The sequence below is a fragment of the Schistocerca americana genome, chromosome 8 (genome assembly GCF_021461395.2).
Source record: "Schistocerca americana isolate TAMUIC-IGC-003095 chromosome 8, iqSchAmer2.1, whole genome shotgun sequence".
Classification (NCBI taxonomy): domain Eukaryota; kingdom Metazoa; phylum Arthropoda; class Insecta; order Orthoptera; family Acrididae; genus Schistocerca; species Schistocerca americana.
This window is the reverse complement of record NC_060126.1, coordinates 326,145,120-326,165,342: the sequence shown is the minus strand read 5'-3', so window position 1 is coordinate 326,165,342 and position 20,223 is coordinate 326,145,120. Positions and strand designations below refer to the sequence as shown.

General features: G+C 42.3%; 1 protein-coding gene across 1 annotated transcript in view; it reads left to right on the top strand.

Moving 5' to 3' along the window:
• The window catches only part of LOC124545818 (odorant receptor Or2-like), a 47,032-nt gene that overhangs the window by 14,222 nt on the left and 12,587 nt on the right, over positions 1–20,223 (top strand). The window contains exons 3-4 of the mRNA XM_047124770.1: positions 5,786–5,887; positions 12,446–12,601. Of these exons, the coding sequence (XP_046980726.1) occupies positions 5,786–5,887; positions 12,446–12,601 (258 nt within the window). The remainder of the gene's footprint in view (positions 1–5,785; positions 5,888–12,445; positions 12,602–20,223) is intronic.

The window sequence follows — 20,223 nt, the reverse complement described above, 5'->3', positions numbered from 1 at the left end:
GCCCAAACGGCGAACTTTTCTATCGGAAAACACCAGTGGAGCAAAACACCACCTCTTTCTAACAGAAAGATCACTCATAATATAATTAAAATTTCTCCAGGTCCTGTAAGGGAAATAAATACACAAACACCAAAAGATGCTTGAAGTTACATCATCACAAATAATATTGTGAATGAAATAGTTCATTGCACAAATCTGGAAGGACGGCGCTCAGCAGTTCTGAAAGGTAAAATATGGTGCAATGTCACAAACGAGGAAATTCATGAATTTTTTTATAATTCTTCTAATAGCTGACAGTTGCGGAAGATGGAATATTCCTGTGTGGGAATTTTTTTACAACTCTACTGAAAACTCTGTTTTCATGGCCATTTTTTCTATAAATAGGTTTGAAGAAATAAGTAGAGTTATAAGGCTCGACAACAGACAAGCTAGGAGACAAGATGATAGTATGACAGTTTTTCGCAATGTGTGGGAACTGCTCTTAAACAACTCCAATTAAAATTTTATCTAGGAGAGAACTCCACAATAGATGAGCGGCTAATGTCTCCCAGAGACCGTTGCAGTTTTCTACAATTTATTTCAAGCAACCCAACAAAATATAGAATACAGAGATTCTGCCTCAGCGACTCTTTGACATCATACGCTACAGGCAGTCTAGACCAGAAATGACTTTATTTTACAACAAAATAAAATCAGGTGCCGATTCTCTATACCAAAAGATACATCCTTACGCTTTTAAAAGACAGACAAGGAAATAGGAATTTGATGTGTGGACTAATGTAGCGGATGCTGCACTTTTGAAATCTTTCTGTTTATACACAAACCAATATCCAGAAAATCACAATGGAAAATCACGTAAAAGGAGGATTTTATTGAAAGACTTGGTCCTATAACTTATTCGACGACGTATGGATTCCAGAGCGAAAACTCCATATTTGAAAAGGAATATCTTACAGGCATTGCCTACATGTGGCGCCCGAAACGGATATCATCCGTCAAAGAAAAATGTGCAGACGAAGATGTTTTTTGTGTCCACGTGAACTGGAAAGGAATATTTCGCACTGTTGTTCAAAATAATCCAACAATGTATACGATGAACATAGTATGCTTGTTTGCGAATATTGTCTCCAGTAATGTGTAGACCTTTGTGAAAGGCAGTGTAGTACAGTTTTTGTTGTGCCTGTGTAATACGCAGATTGACCATTTTTTCTTTCTATTTTGTATTTGGATGCTCTAGGCATAGCTGCATATTGATTTGCATTGTGCGTGTCCATTTCCTAGCTTATATAAATACTAATATAAGTTTTTGTATGCCAAAATTATAGAATTAGGAAAAATTAAATTGAAAATTATTGCACTGAAATTAATGTCCGAACGTTTTCTTTAATGTTTTCCTAATTTAAACTAACTACGTATACGTTTTATAAGTCTGTATTGCACACTAATGGGCGGAGAGCTGACTCATCCTTACATACCTTCGGTAGGGCGTACAGTACTGGCGAGACTGCATCCTGATGGCGCAAATCCTTAATGGCTTTTGTCAAAACAGAACTGTTCCTTAGAGGGTGTTTTATCTGCATTTCCCCAATCGGGTCCTCTCTTACCTCTTGATAACCAGGGTCATAGAGCAACGTCTTCATCTTTCTGTTGTATTCAACTGATGAGAGAAGGGCGTTGGCGTTAACATTGTCGGTAAGTATAATGATGAGGACTTTGTCCGTTCTCTAGTTTCGCATAGCGTTCCTTTCTGCGGAACTGATATTAAACTTTTTCAGTGGGGTTCGAAACAAAATTCAGCAGACGACCCGCCTAATCTCTTTCCAACGTCACTGGGAAGTTTCTAAATTGCATGTTCAGTTCTGTATATCACTGATTGGATTGGAACACGGTGTCTCGAGACGGTGCGTTTTCTTCTTGCAGTTGGGCCTTGAGATGAGTATACTTGACATTTGGAGAAACTTGGCTTGTTATTTAGCGCAATCAGCTAGCGCCCAGGTGGCGCCGTCTTATCTAATCCAAGGATACAGCTGAGAGTTTCAAAGGACTCATTAGATGCAGTGATAGTAATTTCATGGACTCAATGTGCAGCCCTCGTCGTTTAACGTACCGTCCTCTTACTAGGGCTGCACTTGACCGTCGCGTAATTCTAACAGCGCGACAGAGTTAATATGATATTGCAAATGTAGGGACGGTTTGCTTTGCACGGCATCTCAATACAAAGGCCATTGTGCACTGCAATCTACCCCTCCTGCATAAAGGGTCTCACACCAGTGTGTGAAATTTTATATTCTGTAATCATGCCGAACCGTGCAAGAGCGTTATGTTGAACAGTATCGCCATACATGCCTGTCACAACCTGATAAACCAGCCGTAGTGGAGCACTGCTTGTAGATGGGGAATTGCAAGTTTTATGAGAAGACAGAGGATTCATCTTCGGTGTCACCCTTCTTAACGAGATCCGCACGGCGGGCAGTCTTATCAACAGGGATGCAGGTTTTCAATTAAGCGCCGCCTAAATCCAGCACTGGCTGCTACTAAATTAAAACAGGAGAGGCAAGGACTTCCGATTCATGACCTGACGCAACGCACAGCTGAGATTTAATTTACCTTTTAACCACAGGAGCGTCTAGCAGCACATTAACTGCCTACAGTGCACAAGCGAAAGGCCTTCCTGCGGGCCTCGCGGGGTAACCGCCCGGTCTGAGGCGTCATCCCCCGTCGTAGGTTCAAGTCCTCCCTCGCGAATGGGTATCGTGTTGTCCTTAGCGTAAGTTAGTTCAAGTTAGTTTAAGTTGTGTGTAAGACTAGGGACCGATGACCCTAGCAGTTTGGTCTCTTAGCAGTTCACACACATTTGAACTTTTTGAACCTTCCTGCGGCACTCGGTAGGGGGGAAATAGGAGCGCAGCTTTAGTGTCTTCCCGAGATCGCTTATTCCCTGCTTCTGGCCTGATAAAATTCAGCGCCACCACGCGTACATTATCAGCAGCGTCTCGCAGAGACAACGGTAAGTACCACCACCTGAAGATATGAAACAGTAGCATCGACGAAATATTGTAATATTTGCAACAATATGTTCTGGCGGCAAACCCGAGAAGTATATTTGCAACACATCCGTCGGGAAACCCTGAAAAATCACTGGACGCGATTTACCCGGCGGTTGCCATACAGCTGAGATTTCTATCACAGCAGGGGTTTCCCTGCGTCGTGTCAAGTCCTGCAGCCGAGCGCTCGCTGCTTTAGCAGACGCCATGATGATGCTTGCAGTGCGGCACCTTGTGGTACAAAGGAACAGTACTGGTAGATACGGGGCCCGCTCAAGAAATATAGAGATGGACAATGTCGAGATGTATGACGTTTTTCAAAGTACACCCCCTAGATGCAGAAAAACACGAAAGCATTTACCAGAAGAGTGCATTTGTGATGTGCTGGCTGAAAAATTTTTCACGAAGATAGCATCTCTCTGTGTTGTTTGTAAAGCAGTTGCCACTTTGGGCTCTGCTTTCTTTTCGGTTTTGTGAGGGCGGAAGGTGCCAGTGCAGCACTGAGCCTGCAGATGTTTTGATTGCCCATTTCTCCGTGCATTGAATTGGTGTCAATTGGTGTATTCAGAGGAACCCATGAGTGGGTGATGTAACTGTTATTAGCTTCACCGCGTCAGGATGAATCTGATTCCACAATTGTACGATTAATGAAGATCCGCTTCAGCTGCTTTTTTTAGAGCTTAATTATGTTCACACGATCGGTTTCATTTGATGTTCTAAAAAATGGTTCAAATGGCTCTGAGCACGATGGGACTTAACTACTGTGGTCATCAGTCCCCTAGAACTTAGAACTACTTAAACCTAACTAACCTAAGGACATCACACACATCCATGCCCGAGACAGGATTCGAACCTGCGACCGTAGCAGTCGCGCGGTTCCGGACTGCGCGCCTAGAACCGCTAGACCACCGCAGCCGGCGTTTGATGTTCTATTTCTGCACCAAACCTTTCAGACACACTTCATGATGCCCCAGTATAAAAGCCGAAACCTGTCGTGTGAACTTAATTAAGTCGTAAAAAACAACTGGAAAGGCTTTTCATTAAGCTGTAAATCTGTTATTAAACTTTCCATTGGAAAGAAGTTTTGGAACTAGCCGTCCAACTGATGGAGGAAGGTGCACGAAATCACAATACCGAACGTTGGAGATCAAGAGATGTGGTTAGCACTGCTGCCTCCGAATCACGGGGGCCCGGATTCGATTTCCGGTCGGGTCGGAGATTATCTCCGCCCAGGGTATGGGTGTTTGTACTGACAATTTCATAATCATTCAAGAATGGAATGTGAAAAGATTTGGGAATTTGTACGGGCGCTGGTAAGTTGCAGAGGCGGAAGGGTCTTGAAGACGAGGGAGACCTGACCACACCGAATTTTATTTTTGGGTCCCATCCGGATGCTGCAACGCTCTTCTTCCACAACTGTAAGATCTATCTGCCGCATGTGGTTTCGAGACTTTGAGGAAATTTAAGCGTCATCCACAAATGTAAATGTCAGTATGGCTAACCAGTGCTCAGCTGAGCAAAGTGCGGTGTCTGGGGCAGTGTATAACGTCACAGCGACGTTCGTGTAACCACTCTCTGAACTAGCAACTAATGGTAAATTCTGTGGTCTTCTTTAAAATCCAATGTCGTATTATCCATTTGGTGGCCCATTACTAGCACATTCTCACCAAACGTATATTGTACTAATAAACTATATCACTGTTTGTATGTTGTATAATTACATCATCCCTTCAGGCTTTTGATATCAAATTCTTGTGCCTTGTATGATCTTATGTGAACACACGCTGAGCAAAACATTGCGCAAATTTCATTTGACCAGGAATTTGAATAATGCGTTTAGAAAATCTGCAGACGCCATGACACTGTTATTTTGGCATCGTTTAAATAAGTGATATGTATTAACTGATAAGTGTTCCTGTTAATAGGAGCTCTCTGGCTGACGTAGCACCTAACGGTCTACACTATTTTACCAAATTGTGGTTCGAGCGAGGTGGTGCTGTGGCTAGCACACTGGACTCGCGTTCGGGAGGAAGACGGTTCAATCCCGCGTCCATCCATCCTGATTTTGGTTTTCCGTGACTTCCGGCAAATGCCGGGATGGTTCCTTTGAAAGGGCACGGCCGACTTCCTTCCCCCTCGAATCTCGTACTCTCTGCTTCAATCCACTTTTTTCCATGTGTTGTGGCATGCTGATGACGTCCTCTTTATAATCGGGTGACACCACTCGAAAAACATCCAGGCAAATGCCGGGATGGTTCCTTTGAAAGGGCACGGCCGACTTCCTTCCCCATCCTTCCCTAATCCGATGAAAGCGATGACCTCGCTGTCTGGTCTCCTCCCCCAAACAACACACACCAACACCAAATTGTGGTTCGGAGAACGGCTGGTATTTTTTGAGATATCCATTAAACTTTAATAAGCAGCTAGAGTTTGAGGAACAAAGTTATGTGGTAACATGAGTCATATTTTATACAACAAAAACAAGCACAATAAAATTGATGGAACAGTGATTAGTGATTAACTCTTGTTTGGATCAGCACCATTTTACTACTACGATGGTCTCAGACGTATCCGGTATAAAAAGAGTCATAATATAGGCATCGGCTAAGGAGGAAACGAAAAAGATGAAGTTACCATGGCGAAAACTTACTACAGCGTAGAATTGTGGATGACTTGGCCTCGTGAAACTCTTCTTAAGCAAAAATTTGGGCCAGTGATCAACATATTCCTTTTATTCACAGGGTGAGGACATTAGTGCTGCGCTGAAGTGCGCTTCTTACCTTCCAATTCCAGGAGGGCAGGTCTACCTCTACTGCTGGGCAGCTAACAGCGTGACCGAAAACGTGAGTATCACGCCACACTTTGAATGGGAAAACGCTGTTCTTGTTAACCACATCTCGAATCTCGTACTCTCTGCTTCAATCCACTTTTTTCCATGTGTTGTGGCATGCTGATGACGTCCTCTTTATAATCGGGTGACACCACTCGAAAAACTGCAATCCCTAAGCGGCAGGAGCTCTCTCACTCAACAAGAAAGTAGTATCCACTGCACTGTTTATTATTCGTTTTTAAGCAGTACCAAAATTTCTCTTATTCTGCGCCCATTTACTGTGTAAACTCACAGCCACTATGGAGCCACTGCGGAAGATATTCGCCTCTTACAGTGAGCGAACACGACAAGTAGAACACTTTGCTCGTATCTCCGTAGCCTTAGTATCTACTTGGACTCGTATTCCAGGTGACTCAGGACCCTTACCTGTCTCCTCTCACTTCAGCTAGCGACACACATGGGTGAGGCCTGCGAACGATTATGAGAATAATAAGTACATCTTTATGGCTGCATTTTGGTTGCTGATAACAAGAGTCCTCAACAACCACTGCCATGTGTTTCATGACTGACGCGTTGCCAGATCCTCTGTTTTTTGTTTTGTTTTTTTGTATTTCGTTAGTAATAAAGTGTAGCAAGAAATTAGAAACTACTATGTCCCAGCAGAAATTGACAGTATTCAGCTATATGACAAGAATGATCATTCGAAGCAAAAGTTTGGGGAACAAGGACACTAACTGGCATAACTTAAGAGATACGAGCACTTATTCAGTATAAGAGATTTGTCTCACACAGTCGAAGATAAGCAAGGACTCATATCTCTTAAAATTATGCAATTTAGAGTCCATATCTACTGTAGTTTTCTCTGGTCTGTGATTCATGATACCTCCTCGAAGAATATGGAAACCAATGAGCTTGTGATAGAAGAGATGTTTTTCACAGCATCGAAGACGAACAAGTTCTCACAGCCCTTAAGGTATTCATTTCAGTGCCCCTGTTCACTAGACTTATTTGCTTCCATTGATCGTTCCTGGCATAAACCTCAATACTGAACATTCCTGCTGGGAAATCCCTATGTGGGCTGAACATATGTAATGAACATAATTCGTTCTCTTCAAATTTTCTAAACCGTTTCACTAACACTGAGGAGAAAATTGAAAGCTGATCACTGGTAACAGCTTATGTTCTAGAGGTGTGGCCGTTGACGCGCTACTCGACATCAGTGGACAGATATAGCATGTCACTGACCTTAATGATTTCTCATAACATTAAGAATAACATTTTTATAATATTCTCCATATTTGGAGAGCGCTGCTACTCCTAAGTATGATGAATAACTACTCCAATTGCTAACTATTTCCTTATTTACTCCATGACCGGCTTCATCTTCACACTGAAAACATACGCTAGTGGAACAGACCACCGACATTTTAAATGCAATCAAGTGTTGTACATAAAAAATAGTGAATACTTAAAAACGTTAGGTAGCTGAAACGCAGAAGGCCCCACAAGAAATAACTTCAAGATTACACGTATACACCGTAGGAACAGAAAAAAGGAAATAAGAAAATACAGCTTATATAGCGCTTTGGTAAACCAAAGTCAAATGGTTACGAATGTAAAAGTCGTACAAATTTAAAGTAATAGCACGTTTTACCGTTATAAAGAGTTACATTTGATAAATTCGAAATTTTAAACTGCGTTCTTTACCGAAGAAAAACTAAAGGTAGCTGTTTGAATTTAGTGAACTTCTAACATGTTTGCAGTGCACTGTGTGTCCAAGTCAAGCATAAAGTCCTCTACCGAGAGTTGACGAAGTTAGAACACAGAGAACCATAGAGGCACCTTGTTCGCCATGGTCGCTACGTGAACTGCTTACATGGTAATAACGCGTTTGTTAAAACCTGAGCGCAGCTACAAAATTGCAGAAAGACTTTAAAGGAAGCTATCAAGCACGTCTAGGTGTAGCATCCTTGATTTTGGGTTCGAACCACATCACTGCAAAAATCATCAGCAATGGCGGCCAAAAACTTCCGGCATAAGAAGTCATCGTTGCCCTGCCAACCATCTTGTCAAAGAGGGCGGAGGAGCGGACTGTGCTTCAGGGCACTCTCTTGCTCTTGGGATGGGTAACTATCCTGAAAGGCAGAAGAATCAGCAATGAACAATGGCACGACCATGAAATGGAAACCACAGGAATATATAGCCTGCAACTGAAAAAAGGTTTATCATAATCTCGCTATTCGCAAAAAGATTCTAAATTAGTCCCCCATTCAGACCTCCAGAAGGTGACAGTCCAACGAGAGGTGACCATGAGAAAAAGATTGAATGACGAACGAAAGGGTAACGTTCTACAGCACAGGAGTAGAATGTCGCAAGCTTGGAACGTGGTAGCAAAGACAGAACATCTTATAAGGGGAATATTGAGGCTCAGCCTAGATCTAGTGAGAGTCAATGAAGTGGGAAAGACAAGGATTTCTGGTCAGACGAGTTTAGGCTGCTAACAACGGCAGCAGGAAACATTACAACGGGAGTAGGATTCCTTATGAATAGGAACGTAAGTCAAAGAGTGACTCATTGTTAACAGCTCTGTGATAGCAGGACCGACAGCAAACCATCACCGACAACTTTATTTCAGGTGTGAATGGAGACGTCGCAAGCCGAAGTGGAAGAGATAAGTTATATGAGTATACTGAGTGGGTAATTCATTACGTAAAAGGAAATAAAAATGTAATATTCATGGGTGACTGTGATGTAGTTGTGAGAGAGGGAGCAGGAGAAAGGATTACGGGAGAGTATGGGCTTGGTAGTACGAATGAGGGGATACAAAGCCTAATTGAGTTCAGCAATAAATTTCAGCTAGTAATAGCGAATACTCTGTTTAAGATTCACAAGAGGCGTAGATATACTTCCAAAAGATCAGGAGATACGGGATTACATCGTGGCCAGGCTGAAATTACGAAACCAGATACTGGACTGTAAGGCGTACCCATAAGCAGATCTAAGCTCAGGTCACAATTTAGTAATGATGAACAGTAGAGTGCAATTGAAGTGACCAATCAGGAAAATCAGTGCACAAAGAACTAGAACACGGAAGTACCAAGGAAAGATGGGATAAAGTTGAAGTTCTCTTAGGCTTTAGACACTGCGACAATGAAGAGCTCAGTGGTCAGTTGAGCTGAAGACGAATGGACGCCTCTAAAAACGCCAGTCACTGAAGTTGGAAAGAAAACGATACAGGGAAGTTAACCGTGAAGAAACCATGGGTAACAGAACAAAAAATTCAGTTGATCGACGGAAGAAATAAGTACAAAAATGTTCAGGAGAAACTGGAATACGGAAGACAAATCGCTTACGAATGAAATAAATAGAAGCGCAGGGAAATTAAAGCGAAACAGTTACATAAAAAATGTGAAGAAATCAAAAAAGAAATGACTGTCGGTAGGAGCGACTCAGAATATAGAAAATTCAAAACAACCTTCGGTGAAATTAAAAGCAAGGGCAGTAACATTAAAAGTGGAAAGAAATTTCATTATTAAATTGAAAGGAGACAGCGGATCGATGGAAAAAAGTGCTTTTAAGACCTGTGTGGAGGATGCGTTGGCTGGTGATGTGATAGAAGAGGAAATATCACTCGAGAAAAAGGGGATCCAGTTTTAAAAACAAAATTTAAAAGAATTTTAGAAAGCTTAAGATGAAATAAGGCAGAAGGGTTGGACAACATTCCATCGAAATTTCTAAAATGTCTGGGAGTACCGGCCATAAAACGACTATTCGTGTTTGTGTGTAGAATGAATGTGTAAAACAGGCGACATATCATCAGACTTTCGGGGAAACGTCATCCACAGAGTTCCGAAGATGGAAGAGCTGAAAAGTGCGAGAATCATCGCACAATCAGCTTAAAAGTTAATGAATCCAAGGTGGTGAATGATGTATGGAAAAGAAAATTGGGGGTATGTTAGGAGACTATTAGTTCGGTTTCAGAAAAAAGCAGAGGCACCAGAGAGGCGGTTCTGTCGTTGAGGCTGCTGATGGAAGCAAAACTGAAGAAAAATCAAGACACGATCGTAGAATATGTCGACCTGGAAAGAGCGTTCGACAATGTAATGTGGTGCAAAACGTTCGAAATCCTTATGAAAGCAGGAATAAGCTGTAAGGAAAGATGGGTGATACATAATATATACAAGAGCGAAGAGGGAAAGATAACAGTAGACGGCTAATAACGAAGTGATCGTGTTAAAAAGGGGCAAGACAGGGTCGATATCTTTCGCTCTAGTGTTCAATCCGTACTTCGAAGGAGCAATAACGGAAATAAATGCAAAATTTAAGATTCGGATTAAATTCAAGGTGAAAAGTTGTCAGTGATAAATTTGGCTGTTGATATTGCTATTCTCAGTGAATATAAAAGAGAACCACAGAATCTTTTGAATGGAATGAATTCTAATTGGTACAAAACATAGATCGAGAGTAAATCGAGTAAATACGAAAGTAATGAGAATTAGCAGAAATAAGAACAACGAGAAACATCAAAATTGGTGATTACGAATTAGATGAAGTTAACGAATTCTACTACATAGGCAGCAAAATAACGCATGATGGACGAAGGAAGGAGGATGTAATAGCAGACTACAGGTAGCAAAAAGGGCATTTCTGGCTAAGAGAAGTCTACTAGTATCACGCATAGGCCTTAATTTGAGTAAGAAATTTCTAAGAATATGTTTGGAGCGCATCACTATATGGTAGTGAAACGTAGGCTGTGGGAAAACCGGAACAGAAGAGAACGGATGGTGCTACAGAGGAATGTTGAAAATTAGGTGGATTGAGGTCGTAAGGAATGAGGATTCTCCACAGAATCGGCGAGAAAAAGAATACATGAAAAATACTGACAAGAAGAAAGAATGGGATAATAGGAGGTATGTGAAATAATCGGGGAAAACCTTCTATGGTATAGAGGGAGCTGTAGAGGGGAAAAAATATAGGGAAAGACCGTATGGAACACATCCTGCAAACACACTGAAGAGCCAAAGAAACTGGTATACCTGCGCAATATCGTTTAGGGCTCCTGCGAGCACGCGGAAGTGGCACAACACGACGTGGCATGGTCTCGACTAATGGCTGAAGTAGTGCTGCAGCGAATTGACACCATTACTCCTGCAGGACTGTCCATGAATCCATAGGTGTACGAGGGGGTGGAGACCTCTTCTGAACAACACGTTGCAATGCATCCCAGAAATGCTTAATAATGTTCATGTCTGGGGAGTTTCGTGGCTAGCGGAAGTGTTTAAACTCAGAACAATGTTCCTGGAGCCACTCTGTAGCAATTCTGGACGTGTGGTGAGTCGCATTGTCGTGCTGTAATTGACCAAGTCCGTCGGAATGCACAATGGACATGAATGGATTCTTACGTGCGTGTCACCTGTCAGAGTCGTGTCTAGACGTTTCATGGGTCCCATATCACCCCAAGTGCACACGCCCCATACCATTACAGAACCTCCAAGCCTCCACCACGTTGTACAGTCCCCTGCTGACGTGCAGGGTCCAAGGATTCATGAAGTTGTCTCCATACCCGTACTCGTCCGTCTGCTCGATACAATTTGAAACGAGACTCGTCCGACTAGGCAACATGTTTCCAGTTAACAACATTCCAGTGTCAATGATGACGGGCCCAGGTGAGGCCTAAAGCTTTGTGTCGTGCAGTCACGGGTGGAACCTCGCCTCCGAAAGCCCATATTGATAATGTTTTGTTGAATGGCTCACGTGTGACGATTACGTCTGAGATGAGCAGCAAAGGCGAATATATTTCCTAAGCTTTTCGTTTTTTATTCTGTGTGTTCCCTGCATCGTGTCTTAAACTTACTTCCCGTTTGATCCTTGCCGCTAGCCTTAGAATCAGAACAGTAAATTTTGTATATGCCATAGCTCTGTTTGTGTTAATTTTCTGCCGGCCGGAGTGGCCGTGCGGTTCTAGGCGCTACAGTTTGGAACCATGAGACCGCTACGGTCGCAGGTTCGAATCCTGCCCCGGGCATGGATGTGTGTGATGTCCTTAGGTTAGTTAGGTTTAAGTAGTTCTAAGTTCTAGGGGACTGATGACGTCAGCAGTTGAGTCTCTTAGTGCTCAGAGCCATTTGAACCACATTGTTAATGTTCTGTGTTATAACACGTAGCAGTGAAGCTTGTGAGTTTTACACGACGAGAACATTCTGTTTTCTAAAATATTTCTGAGTTAATATGAGACCAAGTCGTAAAAGAGGAATTGATGCAAATTGTAACATGGTGCACAGTATCAAACAAATATCCCTTGTATGATTATTCAGAGCGATCGTTTACACTTACTATGTAATTTTCAGATTCCACTAGAAAATAGCTTCCATATAAACTCTGAAACCATAAATGAAATAACATGAAGAACTTCTTAGCATCTTTAGTTGTTATTCATCAGAACAAAGACACATTTATACGAGCCTTATTACTTCCTCTAAACTGTGCTAGTTTGGTGAAACTAATGCTCTGAGCTTCTGTTGATCCTGCTTGTTATGAACACTACAACCGTTTTATTTATTTGTGTTCACAGGGAGAGTCGGTTTCCACGGCGGCTTACAGCTGCCCCTGGGTGGAGTGCAGCGCGAGATTCAAGCACGCTCTGAGAATCCTCATCGTCCGCGCACAGAAACCGCTGGTTCTCACCGCTGGACACCTCTACCCCATCAACAGGGGTGCCTTTCTCTCGGTACGCAAATAACACGGAAGCGATTTTCATTACCCCTAAAGAGACGATGCAGTACATTTACACCCATTAAACGTAAGTCCAAAATTAATATTTATCGAGAGAACAGGAAAACTGAAAGTTGAGTAACAGCTGTGAATGGCCAATATTTTCTGCTATCTGTGTAGCTAAGGAATATTTCATGATTTGAAGTGACAACCAGAAGAAGTGCATCAGATTCAAAGAGGAACTGAGGTGTCTATAGAGAGACGGTAGGTGTGACATTTCAGAATAACAGTTTTTTCCAAACCTGCTCTTCGAGGATAATGATATCCGGTCCTACGTCGGACGAGTCTCACAGTTCCATTACTCCACGATTTGGAGCGTATAGCGACATCTCTAGACCCGAATTCTTCATAATATGTCAGGGATGCTCAGAAGGTAACGAACTGCAGGTATCCTGAATGCGAATCCCTAAATAATTTTATGGCCACAGACCACAGCAAATAATTTATGTGATTTTAATGTATCTCACCTCTTACACTGCAGTATACGTGTTAACAGCCCTGCCGCGAAAAATACGCAAAAGATTTTTTTTTTTTGGGTGAAGAAACATTCAGGCACTGTTCTCTTCCATCCTAAACGTCTGTTGAACCATGAATGACTGCTTATATACTGGTATGATCTTCAAAGTTCACAATTTATACATGTTAAAAGCTACACACAACCTCATTTGTTTTGCGTATGAGTGAATGGAACGTAATGACACCGGTACTAATGCTCCGCAAATATCAAACTTTCCTTTTTTTAATTTGACCCATCAACGAATATCAACGCGAGTTATTTCCGTTAACAAAATATGAAGTGGTACGAAAGTCTACACAGCGCAACGGAACATAGAAAGCGACCTTCAGCTTAAATTAAAGGACGGCCAGTTGCTGCCAAGATCTTCAGTTGCCTTGATATAACGTAACAGTGTAAGTGAACCTCTTCTATTAGTAAAGATGCGTTCTATATAGATGTAACTGCACACTGTGTGTTCTAAAATTCAGCAACAGGAAATTGGTGCATTGAAATGCAAACACTTGAAAGATTTGTTGATGCAGCACGTTTGTTGAAGTTCTCAGCACATACTGTATTTAGGTGACGTTACACATAAAACAGCCCGACCGGCTAGCCGCGCGGTCTAACGCGCTGCTTTGCGAACGGGAAGGCGTGCCGGTCGCCGCCACGAATCCGCCCGGCGGATCAGTAGACAATATTTATTCTACCACGCAAACATCTTGGTTTACACTCGTCTGATATGAGACGTTCCCGGGGGGGGGGGGGGGGGGCACTGGGGGCCGAACCACACAATAACCCTGGGTTCGGTGTGGGGCGACGGTGTGGTGGGTGGACAAGTGTAGTCTGCTGTGGGTTTGTGAACCACTGAAGGCTATGATGGCGGGACGAAGCCTCCCCCTGGGTTCGGTGTGGGGCGGCGGTGTCTGCTGAAGGCAGTTTATCACAATATTAACTATTGCGATGGCAGTCCATATTAAATATGTTGTGGTATTCCCTGATACTAGTGTAAAACAACGATAAATGAAATCATACGCGAATGACTATAAAATTTCGTAGAATTGAAAAATGATCACTTCATGTGCACAGTAATTCGTGGAAAGTTTGAAATTTACTGCAATTATTCGTACTTACAAACAACTTAGCCGGCCGGTGTGGCCGTGCGGTTCTAGGCGCTTCAGTCTGGAACCGCGTGACCGCTACGGTCGCAGGTTCGAATTCTGCCCCGGGCATGGATGTGTGTGATGTCCGTAGGTTAGTTAGATTTAATTAGTTATAAGTTCTAGGCGACTGATGACCTCAGAATTTCAGTCGCATAGTGCCCGGAGCCATTTTTGTACAAACAACATACAAAACTCTCCTCTAAGGGACCAGGTGTATGAATGCGACCATAAGAAAAAAAAATATAACTGCACATACTTTTCAATCTCCGTAGTAATATTTAGAGAAAGTAACATGAAAGACGACCTATTTTATCCGATGAATCAAGGAAAAATAGATCTTGATCCTCGCATATTCAAACAAAGACGTGATCCGATCGATGTGCTAACGTTGCTCACATGGATATACAATCGCAGAAGCAAGTCTCACAGATGCACCCTAAAATCATGAAAACTGAAATACGCCAATGCAAAACAAGCAAGCACCGATCTCACCAATAATGCTGGACGCTGCAGCTTAAAAGTGCCCATCAAAATAATACAAAGACAAATGTCTGACCTTCACAAATCGCCAGCAGACGATAAGATCCTGACAGCTTCAGGCGGAGACCAAAAGAAGACTGGCTGCCTGACTACATGGCCCTATCGACCTTGAACCTTGGCCCCAAGCGGACTGACTGAATGACTAGTCTCCTCACTCAAGATACGGTGTAAAGACGTGCTTTTGCACTACTCCGCCAAAGATAAGATTTCGCTAGGAGAGTGAAACTTGCACCATACAGACTTTGGGTCAAATGACTAATTCGTAACTAGCACAATGTTACATTATGTTTTGAAAATTTGACGCAAAAAGCATGACAAGTTTATAACAACGCAAAAACTGCAAGACTGTCAAAATTTTACAGAAACTCGAAATTGAACGCGATCTTCAATGCTAGATACTTTTAATCTTCTGCACAACGAATCTGTATCAGTAATTCTGTAGAAAACCCAAAGAGATTCTTGTCATAACTGAAGTACACAAATGGCAAGACGTAGTCAATACATTCAGTGAAAAATACCAATGGCAATGCTACTGATGACAGTACAACTATAGCAGATTTACCGAACGTGGCTTTCCGAAATTCCTTCATCAAAGATGACAAAGTAAATTTCCAGAATTTAACCAAAGACATCTTCCAACATGACTAGCTTTGGAGTAGCTACCCTCGGTGGAGCGAAGCAGCTTAAATCACTTAATAAATGAAAGTACTCCGGTCAACATTGCATAACAGTTATTTGTCTTTCAAAGTCCGCTGATACAACTGCTCATTACTGAGCAACCATGTACAACCTTTCGCTAGTTAAAGATACCTACTCACTTAAAGACTGGAAATTTGCACAGTTCATACCGATACTCAGTAAAGGAAATAGGACTGATCTGCTGAATTACAGACTCATATTACTAACGCCGATTTGCACTAGCTTGCTGGAATATATACTTTTTTCGAGCATTATGAATTACCTCGAAAAAAAAACAATTTATTTACAAATAGCCGACACCGATTCGGAAAGTTTCGTTCTTGTGAAACACAACTAGCTCTTTATTCTCACGAAGTAATCAGTGCTTTTGATATGGGGTATTAGACTGATTGCAAATTTTTAGATTACCAGAAGGCTTTTGACACCGTTCCTTCCAAGCGACTTCTAATCAGATTGAGTGCCCCGTGGAGTTTCGTCTCAGTTGTGTGACTGGATTTGTGATTTCAGAAAGGTCACATTTCAGAACAACTGACGGAAATCTATCGAGTAAAACGGACGCAAAATCTGGCGATCAGGAAAAAATTATTTCAGGCCCTCTGCTTGATCTACATAAAACGAGCATCCCTCTGTGACTGTTTGTAGATGATGCTGTCATTTACCACCTGATGAAGTCATCAGATGATCAAAACCAATTGCAAAACGATTTGGGCAAGATATCTCTATGGCGAGAAATTGGCAAATGATTCTAAATAATGAAAAATGTGGCTTCATACACACAAGAACTACAAGGAATTTGCTTATAGTGATAAATCACACAAAAGTGAATTTTATTCATAGTGGATGCTGTTGAAATCCGTGACTGTTCCTTTATAGGGTGTGGAGAAACTTCCACTACCAGTCACAATAAAAGGTTATTTATTCGTCACACGACCGGTTTCGGACTTGTACGCAACCTCAGGTGTTTAAACATGCACCTACAAGCTTATATTGCTGTAGATCACTGTTTGAATAGAAATAAAATTATTTGCTGGTGACTAAACAGATACAAGTGGAACAGTTGTAAGTGGCAAGACTTACATAAAGATGAAGTATTGTTATTATAATTATGCTGTGTTGGGAGTTTTTCCACTCAGTTGCACATCTGTCACTATTGTCACGTCCATTTTTAATTTTTTTTTTAAATTTAGCTGTAATTTGACTACTGTGTCGTGAGCTCGTGATATAGGAGGATTTTCCATAAAATAAGGTTCCCACGGCGCTACAGTCCTGAAAAGCGCCGTTACGGTGGATCCCGCGATTCTGTAGTGTACCTTGGTATCCCCATTCCAAGCCCCTCCTTAGCGAGCTGCCTGCGGAGGTCAGTCTTGGCTTGGCAGCCGTACGTCATGGATCTCCCCCTAGCTTCGCCAGGTGTGAGGTGCGCTCGATGATCCGTTTCCTGTCGGCAAAAAACATTGCGCCGGCAGAAATCCATTCCCAGCTATGCGAAATCTATGGAGACAAGTGTATGAGCGTACAACACCTACGCAAATGGTGCAGACAGTTCAAGAACAGGCGTACTCACGTCCATGATGAGGAGCGTCCCGGACGGCCGTCTGTGTCTGACGAAACAATCGCAAAAGTGGAGGCAGCGGTGTTCTCAGATCGAAGAGTGACGGTTCGTGAGCTCTCCGAAATGATCCCTGATGTCAGCAAAACCTCTATTGACAAGATTTTGACGGAGCAACTAGAGTATGCCAAGGTTTTCGCGAATTGGGTGCCAAGAATGTTGACTGAAGACCACAAACGTCAACCCGTTGAAACGGCCCAAGAACTTCCTCAAGATCACGGAGCTCATGGCGAGGAATACCTCGACGCAGTCGTCACTGGAGACGAGACTTTGATGCACTACCGCAAACACGAAACCAAAGAACAGTCAAAACAATGGAAGCACCCAGAGTCGCCGAGATCGCGAAAACTAAAACAAACGCTTAGCGTCGGCAAAGTGATGGCAATTATGTTGTGGGACAGGAAGGGTGTATTGTTGTGCGAGTTCTTGCCCACCGGCACAACAATTAACGCTGCCGGGTACTGCGAGACACTTCAAAAATTGCGCCGTGCAATTCAAAACAAGAGGAGGGGTATGTTGTCCAAGGGGGTGCGTTTTCAACAGGATAACGCTTGACCGCACACCGCTAAAGCCACCAACGAGCTCATGGCAAAATTTTGATGGGGTATTGTCAAACACTCTACAGCCCGCACTTAGACCCAAGTGACTACCATCTTCTCCCTGACATGAAGAAACACCTGGATGGAACGCATTTCGGCGACAGAGAAGAATTGGAAGAAGCGGTTCTCAGCTATCTGTGCGGCATGGCGGCAGATTTTTTTGACTCGGGCATTCCAAAGCTCGTGCAAAAATGTATTGACTTCAGTGCCGACTATGTAAAAAAATAGGTTAAAGTCAGAACTTTCCAAAAATGTATGCATTCATGAAATAAACATGTTTTACACTGTGGAAAAAAACTGAGAACCTTATTTTACGGTCTCTACTCGTGCACTGTGTTTTACATACAAACATGTAGATTATGGTCAAAGAACTTAGCCATAGGACTGATGTTGCACACATATAAACTTATAAAGCTATTATAAACTTAGAAAGGTTTGACCCATATTACTATTTTTTTTAAAAAATTTTGCCACATTCATAATGTGGTTCACGAGCTCACGACACAGTAGTGAAATAAGCACCAAAATTTTAAAATACTGAAACATGGACGAGAAACTGATGTGCTACTGAGTCGAAAAACTCTCACCACAGCATAATTAGAAAACGGATACTTCACCTTTATGCAAATACAGACGGAGTGGCCGAGTGGTTTCAGACGCCATGTCACGGATTGCACGGCACGTCCCGCCGGAGGTTCTAGTCCCGGGCATAAGTTGTGTGTTGTTCTTAGCAAAACTTAGTTTAAGTTAGTTTAAGAAGTGTGTAAGTCTAGGGACTGATGACCTCAGCACTTTGGTCCCTTAGGAATTCACACACATTTGAACGTTTTTGTAAGTACAGATATATTTTCGATAAATACTGTATAGCCACTTAGAACTGTTCCACCTGTGTCTGCTTAGTCACAAGCAAATAATTTTCTTTGTATTCAAACAGCGATCTCCAGCAATATAAACATGTACATGAATTATCAAGGCCTGAGGATGGAGACAAGCCCGAAACCTGTCCTGTGACGAATAAATAATCTTTTAGTGGGACTGGTACTGAAAATTTCTCTACACCTTAATTACACAAATATAAGACCTGTGAATTCAACTTATTAGTTATGGATGACAATTACCTATAACTAACTTGGGATGATCTCTTAGATTGCTGTTGGGAAAGCGCACCAAAGACTGGGAGTAATGGGCGCAAAGCTTCAAAAAAGAAACGAACCTACGCTACATGCTTATGTGTGATCTGCATCAGATAGCACTGATGTAGAACATCACAAACGTTTAAAGAAGGGAAGCTTGTTTTGTTTTACCGCAAAATAGGAGAGAAAGTGCCAAAGACATAATATGCGAAATGGAGTGGCAATCACTAAAGCAAAGGCGTCTATCTTTTTAGCAGGATCTTCTCTTGAGATTTGAATCACGAATTTCATCTCCGAATGAGAAGATACTTTATTGGCACTCACCTAAAAAGATAGAAATGGTCATCAGAATAAAATAAGAGACATCAGAACTTACACGTAAAGATTTAAGTTTTCGTTTCGCCTGTGCGCTGATCGAGAGTGGAGTGGTAGAGAAACAGCATGAACATAGTGCGATGAACCCTATGCGAAGCACTTGATTGTGAATTGCAGAATCATCATTTAGATGGAGATGTACATGGAAAACGCTTATAACAGACGGTTTTCATGTTTACCTGTCCTAACGAGAAGGAGCATCTCGAACTGCTTTACAGTTTGTCTCTTGCAACGTACTGTGTTCTCCAGTGTTCTATAACTGTTTCATATTTTCTTCCTCACATTTATCCCCAATAATACAGGGTGATTCAAAAAGAATGCCACAACTTTAAAAATGTGTATTTAATGAAAGAAACATAATATAACCTTCTCTTATACATCATTACAAAGAGTATTTAAAAAGGTTTTTTTCACTTAAAAACAAGTTCAGAGATGTTCAATGTGGCCCCCTCCAGACACTCGAGCAATATCAACCCGATACTCCAACTCGTTCCACACTCTCTGTAGCATATCAGGCGTAACAGTTTGGATAGCTGATGTTATTTCTCTTTTCAAATCATCAATGGTGGTTGGGAGAGGTGGCCGAAACGCCATATCCTTAACATACCCCCATAAGAAAAAATCGCTGGGGGTAAGGTCAGGGCTTCTTGGAAGCCAGTGATGAAGTGCTCTGTCACGGGCTGCCTGGCGGCCGATCCATCGCCTCGGGTAGTTGACGTTCAGGTAGTTACGGACAGATAAGTGCTAATGTGGTGGCGCTCCATCCTGCTGAAATATGAATTGTTGTGCTTCTTGTTCGAGCTGAGGGAACAGCCAATTCTCTAACATCTCCAGATACTGTAGTCCAGTTACAGTAGCACCTTCGAAGAAAAAGGGACCAAAAACTTTATTGGCTGAAATGGCACAGAAAACGTTCACCTTAGGCGAGTCACGTTCATACTGAGTTGTTTCCCGCGGATTCTCAGTG